Raw genomic sequence first — 20,673 nt, 5'->3', positions numbered from 1 at the left:
AAGCATCTGAAGTTTTAGATAGCAATGCACACTTACTAGTCTCCAAATGTAGTGACATGAGTTTTTCCAAGCTGATCAACTGTCAAACCTTTCTGATGTAATGTCCCCTTACCCTTCCCACCCTCCTCCCCCTAGTTTCCAGGGGAAGGGACTCAGTGGTTATCTTCCTCTTCACAAAATTTCTCAGATATTCAGTGCTTCTTCCATTAAAAAACTTACTACTTTGATGCAAAACATTTTACCAAAACATCCTAGTCTCTTATGTAGGATGATTAGTTATTAATATACACTAAGTATTTTCAAGCAGACAGTTTAAGTAGGAGATGTGCTTTATCAGGAAAGTGTATTTTATGTTACAGATATTCTAGATGTATTATTTAAACTTTAAGGCTCTATTACGCTTTTGCCCTATTTCTGAATATTTGTACTGTTGATAAAAAATACTTTTCAAAAATCTAATATACAACAAAAACCATCATTGTAGGCGTAGGCACTGCTTAAGTATTTCAGAAATCCTGTGTGTGCAAATTTAGGTTTTTTCAATCTACATCTTTTGGTATTTTGGAGTTTAAAACAACAGATTCTGGAATTGATACTGTAAATTCTAATTTTGAGTTAATATTGCTGAGTTACTCTGCATTTCAAATTCTATAAAGATGCAAATGAACATTACGTTGCAGCTATGTACTGTATGTTTCATACGTAAATGGTTACTTAATATTAACAAGCAGAACTTACCCAGTTTAAGAACGTTCCAAATATGTAATAATTCTTCAATGCAGTTTATCCATTTAGGCACTTAAATACTGTACCCAAATTTATGTGTTGATTGCTAATAAAACACAACTCCTTTTAAATTATCTGAGACGTTTAGACAGGTACCACTTGTGAAAAAAAGGCATCAAAAATAAACTTCAACACCACCGTAATACATTTTATTCTTCAGGATGTTACACACTAATATTCTTCAATTGGTAGCTCATTGCATCAAATGTTTGTAGAAAGTGTGCAGATCTCAAAGTCATTCAGAATCTCTTTTTCCAGGGATGCAATGAATGTTTTGATTCTTCATGAAACAGGCACTAAATGCAAATTCCTTCATTAATGAAGCCAGTTTTGTCAGTGCCCAGAACTTAAGAACCACTATGTAGCGGAAGACGCTCACCAAAATCATTAATCTCCTCTTTCACTTTCAGCAGCAATTTTTTTTTTTTTTAAAAATCATTGGTCTCCATCCAAAAATCTTACAGTTCCCCAGCCTCACATGCATATACTGTAGTTAAGGATAAGTTTAAAAGTCATTCACATTGTCCACACTGAAGATGACACTCCTTCATACTGTTTCTTCTGTTGACAGCAACAGTGGATTAATATATTCAAATCCTTCAAATTCTGACTGATCTATTCGTTTTATTATATCTCTGAAAAATAAAGAGAAATATTGATTTACTGTTATCAGTTAGAACTATTATTTACAGTGCTGTACTTTTTTCAAATAATAACAGAATACCTTACAAAAGTTTATGTATGCAAAGTGGTACAGAAGCAGTAAGAACCATAACAGAAACTCTCTGAACATACAAATAGTTCACACTAATGTCTCATCCCAATAGCTAAAGCAATATAACTGGAAATTCTGAGACACCTCCTAGAAAGTTTCTCCTACTCTTCCAGATAGCTAACTGCTTACTTATAGCTCCCCCCCCCCCACCAAGAAACATAGGACTTTAGAATTTAGCTTTAGGATTACAATTTACATGTGAGAAAAGGGTCATTTTGCTGTTAGCAAAGGCTGCTAGTGTTATATATATAAGATCCATACTCTGAAAGAGTCACAAAGGAACAAAGCTTATTGCTTTTTAAACAGGAACTATTATTGTATGCTCTGGAGACCAAATGAAAAGAGTTACAGATTGAGGCATATAAAAGAGACAAGATTCTTTAGAACTTCTTTTGAGATATGTTGTTCATATAGTTTCCCATTATAGGTGCACATGCACTTGGTACTTAATTTGTTGCCAAGAAGAATCTATAAAGCATGAATATGCCTTGCCATTCTTTGGTTTCTACATAGAAACCTAACTTGAAATACATCGCGCTGGTCTCCATTCAGCTATTCACTTCACTTATTCTGGATTCTTGAGAAACAGAGAATGCAGGGTAGGTTGTAAAATAGAGACTTATGGTATACAGGTAACACTAGTTAAAAATTCAAGCTTGAGCACCCTGTCACATGAATATCCACAATGAAATGTCCCTACACATACTCACTTGAGAGTGAACACCTGCTAGCCCAAGTGAAAAACCCCATGACAATAAATTTATTGCCACTGGGGTAGACTCTACTTAATTGGATTGCTAATTACAGGCTTCATTTTTACAATCACAAATTTAATCAACATAGCATTTATTTGTACAAATCAAAATCCCCAGACAAACTAGCTAATCTTTAGTCTCTTTCCTCCCTGGGGGCTGGACAGGACTTTGCAAAGGAAGCTTTGAGATTACGTTGACTGTCTTTCAGAGCAGTTTAGCTTTGTTGTGCAGTAACCATAGAAGGGACACAACTAATAAAACCCAAGTTGGAACGTGAAAGTCTTGTGTCTTTAATTATGAAAGTCATTTGATAAAATGCAACAGTCTGTCTGCAAAGATGGTATGCCACTATATTTCATGCAGCCCTTCAAAGAGTATCTAAGAACTCAGACACAATAAGTCTATTATTAATACCTCCATTACAAAAAAATACTTCAGAACCAGCTTTATAAAGCATCTGATTAGTCCAAATGAGTCATTCTAGAACATATTTAATCAGCCCCTCTACAGACTTCAGTTAAAGTTGTGAATAATGAAAGACTGCAAATTTAACATATGTTTTCTTCAAACAAATCTAGTGAACAATACAAAAGGCTAGAAATATTTGGAAAAGAATACATTATAGTCTTCGCACAGGGCATCTAGTCCGATACAGGGAGGGGGGGGGAGGGGGGGAGGGAAGAGAGAAGAACCACATACAATGAAAAAAATTTGAGTGTATAAAGCGAAAGCAAAGCTTTCCTGCTCTTCCACAATAAAGCTCACCTAGCAGTTCTAGCTGCACCAGTATCAGTCTTAGATTGAAATAAACACCAAGTCTTCTTTCATTCACAAAACATTCAAAACAACTTTTTAAAAAGATCACTAGGAAAAAAAAACAGTAGGAGTATAACATGCACTACTATCCCCTTTCATGAGAAACCTGAGAAACCATATTTTAACGTTTTTTAAAAGGTGCATTTTAAATCCCATCTGGCATTTGTCCAAGTCTTGAAAGAAAAATGCAGCTTGGAAAAAAGAATAGAAGAGATACAAGCTTTTGCATTCCTCAGCAATTACATACTGATTCTCACCAAGATACCATTTGAAACACTCTCCCCTCATTTTCCACAGCGCATTTACTATCAGACATATGCTAGATCTTTCCAGACAAATGGAGACAAGACTTTTTCTCTCAAATTTTTTGCCTGTTGCACAGAGCTTCCCCTTATTTTTCCCAACTGAAGTTCAAGCTTCCAACTTCAACTTTTTAGCCCTCAGTATTACCCCCCCCTTCACTCCCCCAAGCTTTGTACAGTTAGGCTTTCAGAGTCTGGGCAAGCTAAGTGTTCCACCTAACCACTGAAACACAGCCTGTCTTCTCATACACCATCTTGTGTTACAAACTGCTTTATTCTTCTGCGTACCACAATCACTTCTCAAATTCCTTTATTAAACTATACTTTTACTTGTTGCAAAAATTTCCATAGCACATTTTAATAGTACCCTTTTCTAAGATTCTTCTGCTATCTCAAGTTTATTCTAAGACATGAGAAATTGTATCACAATTGTCTTTTTCTTAATGCAGAAATGCAAACTCCCTGGGTTAGGAATCAAGTTTTCCTCTCCTCACACAGCACCAAGCACATACTCAGCAATAAATCAATACTCTCCTCTGATCATTTATTAGGTTACTAGGCAGTCTTCTAATACATAAAAATGTAAGTTATGCAAAATGTCAGTTATTTAAAGAAAAAGAATTCTTTAACTTCACTATGATCTAATGCTGAGTACATACTTTCTTCTTAGAAAACTGTAAATAGTTTTGTAATTTGTAAATATTTCTTAACATGCAAATGCATTTGGAAAAAAGAAAAGCATACTCATCATCCGGGGTTAGTTGCACAGGTTCGCTGGTGAACTGTGTATCAAAGTTATCCAAACCATAATCATCTGTGATCTGTGGCTGAAATGGAGGGGTTGCTTGCTTCTTTTCCAGCTAAGAAGAATTATAATTGGAGAGAGAAAAATAAAATATTGAATATTTACTAAATCTAAAAACAACATAGTCTCTAGATTACCTACACACCTAAGTCACTATAAAACACATTAAATAAAATTAACATTAAAATTTAGTCAAGTAGATTTTGATACTAAATGGTATACCATCACCCTGTTTATATTTTAAATACAAAAATTGGAAAAAATCATCAGAATTTAATAAAATTTAATTTTGAGTATAGAAAAAACTGTTTCCCAAGTCTCTCACCATGTAAATTAAGAAAAGCATTGTTGCTACATAAATCTAGGTCAGTTTTTAAACTGAGAACATGTTCTAAAAACTTTCCACTCTGAAGTTCCCCTCTTGCATGGTGACCTCTCAGAAAAGATGAGCTGCATGTAAATCAACCTATGTTAATTCAGTATAACCAGACTTATTTATTCACTAATATGATTGTAGCACAGAACAAAGCAGTAAGCATTATTTACTAATGCCCTCAATGACTAGCCAAAGGGGTAAGCAGTCACTAAAAGCAAGTAATGCTAAACAATAATATAGCTGAAACAGCCCAGACATACTCTCTCATTAAAATGTAATATCAATACATTTACATAAAGTATTTCCTGCTAAAGGAGCTGGAAGCCAACATTCATCTTCCAAACCACAAAAAGTCAATAAAACACAGGGAAAATTTTTTGACTCATAATTCTGTTCTACTCATTAAGAACCTTCTCTGATCTGCAGCTACCAATAGCATCTTCAATAAGTCTGTTGTTTTCTGATTAAGAGAAATTCCTGCTAGTCTCCAGAGTTATCAAAGCCTTGTTATCACAAGCCTGAGTTATATATGAGGTGATAAGTTAAATGAAATCATCTGCTTGAATCTTCACCCACGGCAGTTCAAAAAGGCTCAGGAAGAACATCTCTTTTAGCTTGCTTCAGAGTAGTCCTAGTACCCGGACTAGTGGCAGGGGGAGGAGGGAAATCATAAATGAATTAAATTTTGGAAGGAAATGAAAGTACATGCAATTGATCTGGCTGACCTATTGGTTCACAAAATCAGTTAGCTCAATCACATTTTACCATAAATGACAAATACTACTACTGAGTTGTCTACACATACTACTTCTACTGTATTACTGAGTCTGCTGGTTAAAATATTATAGAAAAAGCACCTTAAATTTTAAGGAATCAATGGAATTTCCAAAGGATTGACTGTGAATTATTCTACTGGATTTGTACTCCTCATGTTTTTCCTGAAGTTATTCTGCGCCACTCACATTTGTGATTTGAATTCTCTTGATTATGACTTGAAATTTCACACTGTACCCTAAAATAAACACTAACAAAACCTCAAGAATTCTCTTCTGCATTGCAGCTGGGGGGGCGGGGAAGGGGGGGCGGGGGAGAATCAACAAAAGATGGACAGTACTGCTTAACATCGAAGGCAGAAATTTAAATAATAAAAACTTGAGGTGAACTGAACTACACTAGATGTAAGCAAGCAGAAGCTAATGTTTCAAACACTTTTTAGTATAACTAAAATTCAAAGCATTGATATACCAAAGAGAGGTATATCACTTAACTTCTTCATATGATTTTAGTTAGATATGTCCTACAAATGTCTGCATGTTTTATAGAAAGATGACTGATCAAGTACTAATGTCCACAGCTGTCAATATGCTATGGGCATATGTTACACTAAAAAAAATGTAATTCAGGAATGCAACATTACAAAGGTAAAAAGGAGAACATTAAGTATTAGAGGAAAAAAACATATATGGAAAAATGTTACACTTTCTAAAATGCAATCTGTACCTTTATATGTCTTAATGCTTCACTAGTCAGAAACAGTGGAATAACCAAAATGTCCATATACCGTAGTAAGTAAACTGGGATGAAAAAGATATCGGAACTAATACCAACGAAGAACATCTTTCATACCCAACAGATGATCATCACATCTACATATAAACGATGACAGGCATGAAACACTAAGACCGGCCATGAAGAAGTTACTTCAATAAATAAAACATGATCATATTTATTAAGTATAAAATAAGGAAGTGTTATACACTGAAGACTAAAATTTGCTCAGAAATTGACATTAAGATTACAAGGAACTGATTAAGTTTTTTCCTAAAAGCTCTAAGTTTACTTGGAATTGCACTGTCATTTGGAAGTTGCCTGAAAAAACTTATTATTGATATTTTATTTTTTTTTTTAAAGAAGCCACTATAATGACTTTGAATCCTGACATGGATCGAACTGAAATTAGTAGTTTAGAAATAAGCAATTCTGAATTCTACTATCAGCTTTCCTAAATCCTATGCAACACTAACTAAAAATACTTCCAGAGTTCTCATATCCAACATCCTACGTCTTCTCTACCTCCTCTCCCATCATTACATGTCCACCTCCTACAATACTCTCAGTTCCTACTAGGGACTCCTGGTTTGTCTGGGCAAGGCTAGTCCAGAAATACATGGCTATTGACTCTCAGCCAATACAAGAGTCCCGATCAGAGTTGCTTTTGAGAGACAGAACAGGTAAAAGCTTAATTCCTCCTGTCTTTCCTCACTAGGGAACTAATTTGGTTCCATCTTGTCCACTACGATGCTTGTTTTCACAGAAAACACAACGTAGTATCTTTGAAATCCATATGCCTATTAAAATAAGCAAAAACTGATGAAAAGGGTCAAAACTTACTTGTGTCATAATTGGCAAATGAATAATATGTTTAAGTCCCTTCTCCTGCATAATTACATTAAAAATACTATTGCTCTAACATAAGCAGTTGACAGAGATCCAATAAATCAGGTGGAACTTCTATCTGAAAGTGTGTTTTAATGTAGTTGAGGCTAGCTTTAGCCTATACAAAACCATAAAAGTTTTATCAGTTTTCCTTTCCTAACCCCTACTTTTTGTTTGAAGAGCTCTACACAGAAAACTTAGAAGGTATCTAAGTTTTAGAAGGTATCACAGAAAGTGTAGTTCCCAAATACATACACTATATATATATATATATATACACACACACACACTTACATATACACAATACAGTAAAACATGTACATTGATACAGCAAAAGCCAAGAAGTACATATTGCCTGGTTTGAATAGGATATCTTGCTAACTGAAAAAAATTAATCAAAAATTTCAATTAACCTTTTGAAGGTTTTGATTAAAGAATTATAAAGAGCTCAATCCTACAAACCAACTGGCTTATACATTTTCTTTCTTATTTGTGAAATACTCCCAGATGTAAACACTATGATCTGGAGGATCAGACACAATTGCAACACACTCATCTGAAGAGATATTAGAATTACCTGGAAAATTCTCCTTCCTCTCCAGGATCTGTTTTGATTCTTCATTTTTTAAATATTTGATGTACTCCCTTATTTTTTTAGGCCCAGACTGTATCATTTCTTGTTAGCCACACATCACAGAGAAAACATAGTTTCATTAGAAACACAATTCCAAAAATATAACCAGGTTGCTAGTTACAAAGAAAGGCATACCAAATGATTAAACTGGCAATTAAATGTACCATCCCAATGAAGATGCTAGCATATAATGCTTCATAATTTATTTTTTTAATAAACTACATTTTCACTTTAGCACATTCATATATGCTAGTAGATTTAGTGTATTTTGTAAAAAGTACACAATTCTTGCAGCAAAACTTTTAAAAATTGTTAATAAACATGAAAGGAAAATTGAAATTTATAATTTGTCCCCAAATTGTCAAATTAACCATAACTATGTTAAAAAGAGCTGTGAAAATACATGGTTTTATGTTATATTTCTTATGACCATCTAAAATGCTAGTTCTGCAAAAAGTCTGCACAACTGGAATTCATACAAAGCTCCTCTAATTTAAGGAGGCTGTGACTATGTCACAGAACCTCAGAACACACATCTAAAAATGGATCATGTCATCACCTTGTCAAGAGAAGAAAATGATTGGAAAGACTGATACAAGGTAAGACAATGCAAAAATAAATCTGTGAGAATCCTGTTTTCTTTTCTTTTTTGAGTTGGTACATGTATCTTAACATCTTTTTTTCAATAATGCCAGCTTTACTGTTTTCAGTGTGGAATTTTCAGGATATATTCTTTGCTTTGAAGGTTGTCTGAAATGGTACTTACGTAAGAAGTTGCTAGTGTTTTATATGATTCAGTTAGCAACTTGTTTTTCCCATTTAACATTACTGAATTAAAACTATGTTTTCTCCTTAGTGAAACAAGATAAATAAATCTAGGTTTCCAACACTAAAATGCTTAACATTACTGTGTGTCCTTTTTGTTCAAAAGATCACCTAACTAGAAATTATAGAACCTTAAACAAGATCAGTGTCCTACTGCTACAGGCTTTGTAAAAATATACAAGGAGCTTCTCATAGGGCTGTATCATAATAGGGGTGCAAAACTTGCATGGATCCCCTTGCAAAGGAAGGGTGGGGGATATGTTGGGGCAGAATTGAAAGAGACATACCAAATGGAAGGATAACTGCAAATTCCAAGTAGCGTAATCGCTCACAGGCATCTGTGAATGCATTGCATAACTTATGACAGGTGATGTTCCTATTCCTGCAAGAGGGAATCCTTTGCTCAGATCATTAAGGGACAAAGATTCCATAACACCAGTTTATTCCTCTCCCTTCCCTCCTCCTCCTGCATGCAAAAAATTCAGTAGTGTGGCTTAATAAGGATATGAACACAGAATCCCAATCATAATGTTTGTGTAACAGAGTTTACAGTCAAATAATGATGATATTCAAAACTTCTAGGTCGGTTATACGCCATTTCACAAATATTTGCCTCTGCAAAATTAAGAACTTAGTCTTCACTGCTATCAGTAAGTCAGGCAGCCTAATCTCTAAGCTTAGTAAATTCAACATGAAGATCTTTATGAAATTCACTAAAAATTCTGTATAAAGTTTAAAACTTTCCAGTGCAAAACTGTGTGTTCATGTATAGGCAAACAAAATGTTTTGGAGGAAAGTGAGGATAAGACTTTATCTTGTGTTACATAACTTAATCACCAGTAAAAAAAAAGAAAAAAAAATCCTTCTGGTAATGAAATGCATGCAGTTCATTTAAGAATAAATTGCCTAGTTATTTCAGAATGAAATTCTGGTTAAATAAATTCTTCCTGCCTTCCCTGAATTGCAGACTTTTTTTTTTTTTTTTTTTTTTTTAATCATATGAGGTATACTCTCTACTTACATTCCCTGTTACAGTAAGGAGTTTACTACCACAGAAGTTCATACTTAAAAACTGTGGTTAAAATACAGAACATGCCAGATAGTTCAAAAATATAGTCAAAAAACTAAACAACTATGCAAACTATATCAATACTCATGCTACAGGGCATAAAATTGACCACTACATGAATCATAAGGAAATCAGTTATCCCTATGAGAAACATTGTAGGCTATGAGCATTTGGAACCATTTTTACCTTCCTCTGAAGCTTCTGGTATTGGCATTGACAGAGACAGGCTACCAGACTTGATCATTATTCTGATCTGTTATGGCCTACGTAGTATATACAGTTTGGATTAGCCTTGCTGGCCACTGGAGGTCACCGTTCCTCTAGAGAAATATCAGATAAAAAATCAACATTCAAAACTCCCTTTGGAAGAGACCTAATGACACTGATGGAAAAATCAAAAATTTTGTCTCATGCAAAAAATCCTCAGTGACAATATTAAATGACAAAGTGATAAGACTGTTTCAATACATGGGTTTGTATGGAGATTGAAACTTCTTAAGTAGTTCTGGTTTCACAGTAATATTTCACTAGGCATAAATCTAATAATTAAACTACACCAATCAGGCTATTAGCCAACCACTAAATATCTTCTGCTAGGGAAGAAGTAGATAGTCTTGTCTTTGACTGCTTCACCACCCTTTGAAATACTAGATGCTAGACAGTATTTAGTACCAGCTGTAATTCTTAACTTTCCAAAACAGCTGTTGGTATCTGCTCATGCAAAAGCAAAGCCCAATTTTGTATTCATTATTAAGTTGCCAGTAAGATGAAGTCAGTTTTAAAGAAATGGTAGCTCTGCATTTTGTGCATACCCCTCCCCAATATTCAAAAAATTTAACGTATTCTTTAGGTTTCCATTCATTTTCTGTACTACAAAGAGCAATTCCCAGCCTTTCTCTAGATTTGAGTCAAATATGGTAAACTAATGCATACTAACAACACAATAAATCTCCTATGGATACACATAAAAAAAAAATTCCTATCTGAATGTCTATGTCAACAAGTTATAATACATAGTTTATCAGAAGTACTAACTTTTCTGTTAGAGAAAATCTAGTGTTTTAATATTGACCTATTTTCCCTCCTTTGCTGTTTGGGCCCCATGAAACAGTAATATATTACCCTACAAGTGACGTTTAATACTCCATTCTCAGTACAAGAAATTCAATAGTAAATCTATTCTAATCACAAAGGTCCTCTGATATCACTTAGAATAACAGCTAGACTGTTTGATAATCTCTGTTCTGAGATGAGAAAGGAAACCTACATACTATTTCCAGTTCAGTCCCTCACATGCTGTTTTAGAGAAACTTTCATTATACTTTCTCCTTTTACAGCCTACGTCTACATTACTCTTAAACATGAGTGATTAATCTGTCTTGGTATGCTTTTATGTTTGATATGTACTTTATTACTCAGGCTGCCTAGGTAAAAGAGAAAGGTATTTGGTCTTGTAACCTGCAGAAAGATAAAAGATTTTCATGGACAAATTTCAATAAAAGACTGAACCCTTGTACTCCCTTATTTAGTCTCTCCTGTTGACAAAAATCAGTCCTGACTCCTTTGAAGAAGTGGTAACTGCTTTTAGACTGGCTGGTTGAATTTGGATCTTGAGTGAAAGCACCTCCAGAAGAGAATGAGGCAGCAAAGAAGTGGTTTTCATTGCAGAAATAAGAGGGCTAGCGACAAGAACACTCTTATACCTTCCTGGAGATTACGCAAAACTAGTTTATTTTCTTATCGTTACTGAAAGGATTATTACCACCAGCAAAACGACCATATTCACATGATTTTACAGTTGTGAAAACACATTCAAGTAAAATGCATATAACATACACAGCTTGTATCTATTTTAACCACAAGTAAATGAAAAACAGCTCTAAAACCTTTTGACAAACCATCTCAGTTAGGGATCTACCTCTCTATCCAACTACATTCCAAGTTTAAATTCTGTCTTTTGGGTATTCACATCTGGATCAATTCATCATATCCTCTTTGCAATTACAAAAAAATCAGTAAAAATAATTTTTACAGTAATTGATATTACTTAAAATTAAACCATCTGCTTAACTGCAATTCAGTGTTCTATTGTCTGTTAAACCAAGACACAGGAAATTAAAATGATGGATGTTTATTAACTTCAGTAAGACGACAAGTTAATAAGATGACTCAATTCCCAAGTACAGTATTTTAGGGTAACAATTAAAACATTACAAAACTCCTCAAAGCTATAAGAAAATTTAACATTTATGATTAAGTTTAAATAATTTTGTTATACTTCCTCTAGAAACAAATGAATGGTGTTTTTCTCTTTCATCTCGTACCACCAACTCCATCACCTCTGACCACTGCCTAAGAGGAGAGGGTTGAATCCAAGCTCTGGAACTTCCTGCGGAGGCTCCCTAGTTAGTGTGGCATTGGGGTTTGCTTGTTTTCTAAGGTTCATAGAATTAAGGGTAACAAATGCTGAATGTAAATAGAACACAGAAAATGTATTTTGCTTATGAAGTGCCATTGTATTTTTAAAATCTGGCTGGAAAGAGCTCTATGATCTTTTAATTTGATAGGCTGAAAACTTTTGCACTGAAAGTACAAGGTAAAATTTTTCAGTTCAGCCTTCTCAGTCCAGAGGTACTGGTCTTAAGGTCACAGCCAATCATCATCCAAGAAAACTTCTGACATGCAAACAACCTCAGTCCCTTTTCTAGATTTATTCCTGACCAGAGAATGTTCTCTGTGCACTCTCACGGTGCATTTGATCAGCTGTCTCCCTGACTCCAACTTCTTTCCATGCATGGCTAGAAGACGGCTGGAACACACTGAGAAGAACAGTATGTTCCTGTCTTCTGAACCAAGACCTGGATGTTCTCTTAAGGTTCTTGTAAACCCTTCCATACTCTTACATAGATGTATCTGATATATATCATTTTACTTCTTTTCATTAATGCCATTGTGAAGAATTTTTCCTTAAGAGAGCTCTCCAGCTACTATATAGAATGCATTGCACCTATTGTGCCCATATGTCATGAAGTTCAACTACATACAGAGGCCTGTTTTGCTTTCACATTGAAAACAGTAAAAAAAAAAAAAAAAGTTTGAGCAGTCAAGTCCATGTGTCATTCACATGAGCTCTGCCCAGGACATGCTCATTTTTGCAGTGCAAGTATATTCTTTACTAAAACAAGCAAAACGTACACCTAGCAGAAAATCCTCTCACCACATAATTTGATGCAAGTTTTTTTTGTCTTCCTGTTGATTTTTGTATGTATACAAAAATAAAAAAGTATATAAAAAATTGTTTTATATATATAAATATAAAAAATAAAATTACTATCACTTTGCCACAATGCAAGTGATAGGAAGATAACACTGGCCAAAATGATTATTTATATTACAGTGAGTAGGAAAGCTGGTCTAGCCTAGGACTTCTCACTATGCTTGGCACTGAGAAAACAACAAAAAATGTTATTGTGAAACAATACCAGGCAGCAAGTCTCAACACATCAATATCCCATCAGTAATTAAGTCTTAGAAGGCAAAATGAAATGAAAGCTTTCAGACAGAGAAAGTTAGCTCTTCCCACAAAAGACTGGCAAAAAAAGGAAATAGCAAAACCGAGTATTTAAAAATTGAACAAGGAGGTTGGTAAGATGTCATTATGGGCCAGCTGTAGCTATGGGTTAACATTTCAACAGGAAAACATTCAACTTAGTGTCAAATATTTTTCTTTTATATTAGACAGCAAATAAAAGCCCTTTTTAAAAAAAGAAAACATATAGTGAACTTGCAGCCTTTAATGTAAGAACATAAGGATCAGAGATGTTAAAAAACAAAAGGGGTCATACTGTTCTAGGAAAAACATTAACTACAACAGAATTCTGATACTTGGATATTTACAACATTATTTATAAGTATTACGATACCACTTTCTATCATTTGTAATTTTTCTTGTACATTTTTCCTTGTTTATGTTTTGATGCCAGATCCATCTCTACTGCTTCTATACATAACTAGCAGTAACCATGGCTTTGTAGTACTCTTTCCAACATTTAATAGATAAATACCATAAAGACATGCTCTAAAATAAGAATTTACTTTCTTTACATGCTGAAGCAATCAAAAAGGTTGTCTTTGTACTTTCCTGAATGTCATTAACTCAATCTATACACAGAGGGAATAACCAGAATTGTTTTTAGATGGATCATATGCAATTCAGATGACTAACACCGAAAAAAAAAGTATTTATGGTATGTCTGTTCACTTTACCATTATTCATTTTTCCATTCAAGTCAAGCTTCACCTGGAAGAATTCATCAACATTAGCCTCTTTTCCTTGTGTTTCTCTTTGAAAGACTTTGGAAAAAAAAAGTTAAATCTTCTCTACTCATCATCTGCGTATCAGAAGAAAATTCTATAGTTAAAAAAAATCCCTCCAAATAATTTTTTATCCTGAATGTTTCCCAAGACTTTCTCTACTATATGCGTTGCTCTAAATTTACCTGACATTTTATATATTGCTGAACAGCATTTTCCTAATTATATCTCAAAATAGAGACAATCTGCCTGCTCTTTCCTTTAGTCTTTTAACTAGATACTAAATATCAGGTCTTATATATAAAAAAAAAAAAGAGGTAAAATAAAATCAGTCTAAGTGTTGATCAAGAAGTATCAGCTGCAATTAGAATTTTTTTTTGTACAAACAAACAAAAAAGTCCAAAGTCTTCCAAAAACATTCGAAAAACAGAACAAAATCATGTAGTACAGGAAGCTTATGTATAGCAAGTTGTATTACAGCACCTTTATGTAGCTAGTATAGTGGAACATAACACAGACTTAAAGGAGCTACCTAAAACAAAAGGATGCCTGACAAAATTAAAGGAGACCATAAATGAACAGCTTTGAAAACATTAAGTATTTTAACACACTGGCTCCACATGTAGCGCCTATCTTCTCCGAAGAACGTTAATGATGGTTTGAACAGTACGCCTCAAAGCAAAAGTGTAATTTTGTGGTTTTCTCTCCTTCCCTGAACTTTTTTTCATGTTGTTACAGGCAATGCTGCTTGCCTTTCATAACCTTTCCTGGACACTTCTTAGGACTGGGAAAATATTAAGTACATGTATTTTCACTGTTCAACTAGGTATTAAAAATATAATGCAAGTAACGGAACTAACTGCTGCTTTAGCCATAAAACAATGAGTATAACAATTAAAGTAGTTTCTATGATGATTTTCTATGATGAACCCTGAAGTAGGCACAATTACCAAGTAACAGAAGCTTTTAAAAAGTTACTACTTCAATAAAATTTTCTGCCTGCAAAGCCACTGAAATGCAAGTACAGTCTGCTCTGAGCCAAAAACTTCCCTTATAGCAGTAGCAGTAGAAAAAGAAACACCCCACAACTGAAAGCAATAATCAGAGAATCATTTTAAATAATCACACTGCTTTTAAGCTATTCAAGCTACATCCTTCCTCTTTTCCCCACCCTGCTTTCCAAGTGCATGATCCAACTTATTTAGATAATCTCTAGTACATACCTGTAAAATCCTGCTGATTTTTAAAATTACTTAATTTGTAAATTCAGCCTTTTTTGTGAACTACAAATAGACAACAAATGCTTCCCACATCCAAGGTTCCACGTATTTAAATGGTTGAATTGGAACTGGTTCCATAATACCTTACCCAGTCTGCTGGCTATGTTACATCAAACATTAACAATCTCTTCAAGGTGAAAAGGCTTCTAATCAGCAGAAAAATGAAGTAATGGAACGGCATTCCAATAAGCTGCCTTTGCTTACCACACATCTTTTCTCCATGGAGTATGAAATGTTTTCAAACAGAACTATAGGAAACTACCACCCAGAACAGTAAAGTGCTGGATTTGGATACCAGAAGTCTACATAAGTCCTACATACTACAGTTGCAGGCACCTTGCACATATTCTGGGTAAATTTTACAGTAGCAGAACGCAGCACATGAGTTTGCAGCATCTGCCAATACAAACCAAGGAATAAATGGCTTCATCAAGGCTTTGATGTAATTCTTAAACTATTTTGTAAAACTCATTACAGTAAAAAAAAAAAAAATATATATATATAATAATAATAATAACAAAAAAACCCCCATAAACTATTCTTTAAGTTTGGAAAAGTCATAAATAAAAAGTCACAAAAAAATTTTTCCATCACCCTCTCTGGATAAAGGAAAATAATTTTTATATTTCTGGAATTGAAATACTCCTATGTTTAACACAATTTTTGTGTATACACATAAACTAAAAATACACATTCTTCTTGAACACACATAAACAGAAGTAATTATTTTTACCAGATCCCAGTCTATGCTGCGGAAAAACGTGTGAGACTTGATATCAGAAAATCCTGTCTGTGGCTGACAACCAAGCCTTTCTTTGGGATCCTGCAGAAAACAAAGAAACTGATGTTACATGCTCTTTAATCAGTTAGTGAAGAAAGATTTCATTGTTGTTAAAGTCCATTTACATGACTCTAGTATTCCTGGTACTACGTAAACTGCTGGTAAGATATAAATATTTAGGCTATCAAGGGATTTTTTTTTCTTAAATAAATTAAGTAGGTTTGAAAATTCACGTTAATGTTATTTTGCAACATTTCCTTAAAATAAAAGGTCTAAGCTTAAGTGAATAATTAGTAACAAAAACACAAGCCTACAATCATTACTAACATTTGAGTTGGTTTTTAAATCAAATTCTGCACTGCAAAATTTTCTCAGTAATTTAACAATTAAGTAGTATTTATTTTAAATAGACAGAATGCTGAGGCCTTATAGATTTTCTTAGCAGTAAACAGATGAACTTAACTTATATTCTTTTCAACAAAAAGCTCTGACTCCCAGGTCTTAGATTCTAAAAATAAGAGAATGTCATTTACCTTGTTTAAAAATCCTTTTAAGACATGGGAAGCCTTGACCGAAAGAAACCTTGGAATCCGGATTGGCTTTTCAAGAATAACTGGTACAGGTTTAAAAACAGCAGTATTACTTTCTGTTTTAGGACATTCAACATAATTTCAAGTGAAATACTATATTGTTTATTTAAGTTACCATTTGGACAACAGGAGGATGTGGTAAATACTTAAAATAGTACAAACACAAGAATCTACACAATACAACATCCTATTGAACTGACATCTCAAGATTTTCTGAACAAGTTTTAGCTTCATTCGTCTTTTTCTTCTACTTTTTCTAAAAACAGGGAATAAAAGCTTTTCAGTGTCCTTAGTATATATGTGTGTTTTTTAAAAAAAACAATAATTGAGTTAATGTTATGCTGATAAAGACCACCATGGCAGACTCTGCATTACGTAATTGCATTAAGTAGTTGAAAGAACAAGTCTGCATTTTAAGCAGCAGGAGGCAACTGCTTTTGAAAGGGCTCTCCATGACACAAAGACTGGCCGATCAAGGGGTATTACTGATGAAAGCTATTCTCCTCAAGACTCAGCTCAGGCCATGCCTTCGCAATCCATTCTTCAAACTGTAACAGTTGTTGTATAAATTCATGGCAAGTATTACCACTTCTGTTTAGAAATGTCACTACCCTGAAAGGTAGAACAGTTAAACTGCTTTATAAACTTTATCAAAAGGAAATAGTGAAAGTTCTTTGGATCAAAACTACAGATAGATACCATACTGTCAAAAAACCCTGCAATCCTCACGTAGTACTGGATCTTAAAATTCATTGCTAGCCTGTAAACTGCCTTCTAACAAAAACACGATCACATATGATGCCAACTCTTCCACTTGTGACTGTATCAAAGAAACATAGAATATTTGGGGTTCAAAGGTACCCCTGGAAATCATCTGGTCCAACCCTCCTACTCAGGCAGGGTCAGTTAGAGCAGATTCCCAAGGACTATATCCAATCCAGTTTTGAATATTTCAAAGGATGGAGACTCCACCACCTCTCTTGGCAACCAAATCAATGTATCTACAGTAAATGTATCGATTAGCTGTGAGACAACATGAGATTTGAGAAGGGTCTTTAGTAGAAATCTAAAAGAAGCGCATAAATACTTCTAAATACCCTACTGCAACTGCTAAATTTCATTAGCTCCCTCCAACAGAATACATGAAAAATAGAAAAAAACAAAATAATCAAAATGACTATACCTTGAAAGAGGTAATCTTCAGTATTCATGTCTGGATTGTCAGTAATGATATCAAACGGAGACCTTCCTGCCATCATTTCAAACATCAACACACCAAGAGCCCACCAGTCCACACTGAACCCTGTAAGTATTTACAGAGCACCTGTAAGTATTTTCAGCCATAATTCCTTGAATTTAGGTGTTCTCTCTTATTTGTAAGTGAAAATTAATTACCCGCTTCTGCAAAATATTGGAAATCTACTTTCATTGACGCTACAGACATCATGGCTTATCGTACCACTGGATCAGACTTCAGAGTTTTCTGAATGCGTACTAGAAATGTAATTTGTATAGAAGTCTGTAGGTGTTCATCACACAGCGGTGCTTCAATGAAAACTCAAAGATTTAAAAAAGAATATCTAAGCTGAAAAACTTCAGATTTTTAAAAGTAGTTGAATATCACAATGTATCTAAACAGCAGTACCCAGTTCAATTCCTTGAGCAGATCGGTTCTCAAATAACACCAATTAAAAAGACTATTATATTTTTGATTTCTGTGTGAACAACGATTTTTTGTAATTTTTTAATAAATTTTATAAGCTTTTCTCAAGGACCGGTACTCTTAGAATGTAAAGAATGCCATCATTTAACAGTTCTTATTCAAGAAAAAAAATTATCTTTTGCTCAAGTGATTTAAGATGAGCTGAAATGCATGCTACAGGAGATAAAACTATCTTCCATTTCAGATAAAACTGAACTGTAAAACTTGCATTCAAATTTCTCAACACATAACGGAATAAAAATAAGAAAATAAACATATATGAACCAACCTGTAACTAAAACTTTGATTTGTGAGTCATTGTAACTACAAAGTCAAATTGTTTAGTCTGGCTTACCATATTCTTCGCCTCTGAGGATCTCTGGTGCAATATAATTTGGTGTTCCACAGAAAGTGCTTGTAGTGTCACCAGGGCCCAATCCTTCCTATATGCACAAATCAATTAAACAATTTAAAGCTGAGGTCTATGCCCAGGAATTTTATTTAATTACACTCATAAAACAGAGTTACTTTGTGAGTCTAAAGGCCTTCCTTTCAAAAAAGGCAATGCTGGAGTAAAAAAAAAAAATTCTTAGCACTCAAAACTGGCTTACGACTTCACAGTTTAGCAGCAGCAAATTAAATGTGTAAAACTGAGTCACAACATATTTCTAGTTACATTTTGCTTACTATTTACAAAGTAAATTTTAGAAGTTTTTTTTCACACCAGAAGAAGTCTGGAAGTCCTACACATACAGGTGCTGGAAAAAAAAGTCTTCTATTTTTACAAATGAACATACTTCTAACATAACTGCTGTGTTCTAAGTCAAGCCTCACATCAACTCAGGTATTTTGATAGTAGAAAAACACACTAGTCCATAATTCTTAGAAACTGGTACAATGTTTATTCTCTGAAAGGAATGAGATATTACCTTAAAATAATATGGCTTAACCACGTTCTGAAATCAGTGAGGTGAACAAATAAATATTGTACACCCAATCTTTGGGCTCAAAATCAACAAGGACTGTGCCAGTCACAATTCTGGTTTCCAGGAGTTAATCTCACCAGGAATTAGACTCAACTCTCATCTTGCTTTACATAATAGCCAGAAACAGTGTGGTAACAACAAGGAAACTTGAGGTCAGAACTGCAGCTCAAAGGCAACAGAAGATTTTGTCGTATTACAACACTTCAGTCATCTCTGGCGTTCTTCACACAGATAAATTTTGAAGTTAGCATCTTCTGCAACAGTATCTTCTGTTGACGTTCTTTTGTTTTCCTAGGTGTCATCAAAAGTATATGCTATGTTTTACCAAGCACTTTGAAAAAAGTGCTTTCTATACTGCTGCTTGGTGCCAAAGGTTGCAGCATAAAAACGGAGTTCCTGTGAGGTTAACAATTCACATAGCTTCTTTTCCAAAACCCCAGCCATAAAAGATGGTTAATATAGTTCATACTCACAGGAGCACAGGTTTTAGAGCTGTAAAAGACCTTTTCAAATCAAACTTGTCTTAAAGATATATTTTCTAGTGTGGGTTGCATAGGAAGAAATAGAAGAAATAGAAGAAAAACTTAGTCATTAGGCTGAGAACCAAAACTAACCTACCCAGGAACCTCTGTGGTTCTGGCATCCTAAAATAAAAGCTAGCTAGAATATACTATCGTCAGTGGAGTAGTGCAGGTATAAAAACAGACTGCCTACATTTGGTGCCAGACTTGGGACAAACTTCTTCTGTCACAAAAAATGACCCCACAACTTGTGACATTCAATAGAAAAAAAATGTACTTAGGTCAGTGTTTTCAAAAGTCATTTTTCAGAATAAAATTGCTATTCAACAACCAAATTCTGGGCTCACTAACACTAGTGTTAAGCTAAGCATAACGATTCCAAGTTTCAATTTAGCATTACTGGATGCAGAATTTGATTTAAAAGCCTAACCAGAGAGATACACCATTGAATTACAAAGAAAGAGATGTAAGAAAGCTAAGAAAGAATCTTACCTTGCACATGCCATAATCTGTTAATTTGATGTGACCCTCTGCATCTAAAAGAACATTGTCTAGTTTTAAATCTCTGTAGATTATTCCTCTTTCATGTAGGAAGTTTAGAGCAATACAAATTTCAGCAGCATAAAACCTGAAAATACAAAGGAGAAAAATCATATTAACAAAGATTGCATAGAAGTTGGTACAAACTTAAAAAAAAGTCTTGAAACATCAGCTTGTGTCAATTAGCATTTTTATTATCAATAAGCTACAAAAAAAGAAGTTACGTTTATTCATAACTGATACCAAACTCATATATACTAAAAACATTCCTTAAAATGAACATGGGAAATTGATTTTCTTTCTATTCCAGTAATGAATGAAATATAACATGTATAACCCATAGATTTTTTTTTCCTGAAAACATCAAATTAATAAACATG

General features: G+C 34.0%; 1 protein-coding gene across 4 annotated transcripts in view; it reads right to left on the bottom strand.

Moving 5' to 3' along the window:
- Positions 1-913: 913 nt before the first annotated feature.
- The window catches only part of PRKCZ (protein kinase C zeta), a 60,689-nt gene continuing 40,929 nt past the window's right edge, over positions 914-20,673 (bottom strand). For 3 of the 4 annotated variants that reach the window (XM_062593633.1, XM_062593635.1, XM_062593634.1), the window contains exons 13-19: positions 20,246-20,381; positions 18,602-18,689; positions 17,728-17,847; positions 16,488-16,567; positions 15,907-15,996; positions 4,179-4,294; positions 914-1,421 (exon numbers count right to left, since the gene is read on the bottom strand). In XM_062593633.1, coding sequence (XP_062449617.1) covers positions 1,334-1,421; positions 4,179-4,294; positions 15,907-15,996; positions 16,488-16,567; positions 17,728-17,847; positions 18,602-18,689; positions 20,246-20,381 — 718 coding nt within the window. In that variant the 3' untranslated portion in view covers positions 914-1,333. Of the gene's footprint in view, positions 1,422-4,178; positions 4,295-8,797; positions 8,893-15,906; positions 15,997-16,487; positions 16,568-17,727; positions 17,848-18,601; positions 18,690-20,245; positions 20,382-20,673 lie in introns of those variants that run through there. The other variant, XR_009960599.1, reaches the window with a different exon arrangement.

Source organism: Rhea pennata, chromosome 22 (assembly GCF_028389875.1).
Source record: "Rhea pennata isolate bPtePen1 chromosome 22, bPtePen1.pri, whole genome shotgun sequence".
NCBI classification, from domain to species: Eukaryota; Metazoa; Chordata; class Aves; order Rheiformes; family Rheidae; genus Rhea; species Rhea pennata.
Note: the sequence above shows the minus strand (reverse complement) of the source record. Positions and strands in the feature narration are given on the sequence as shown.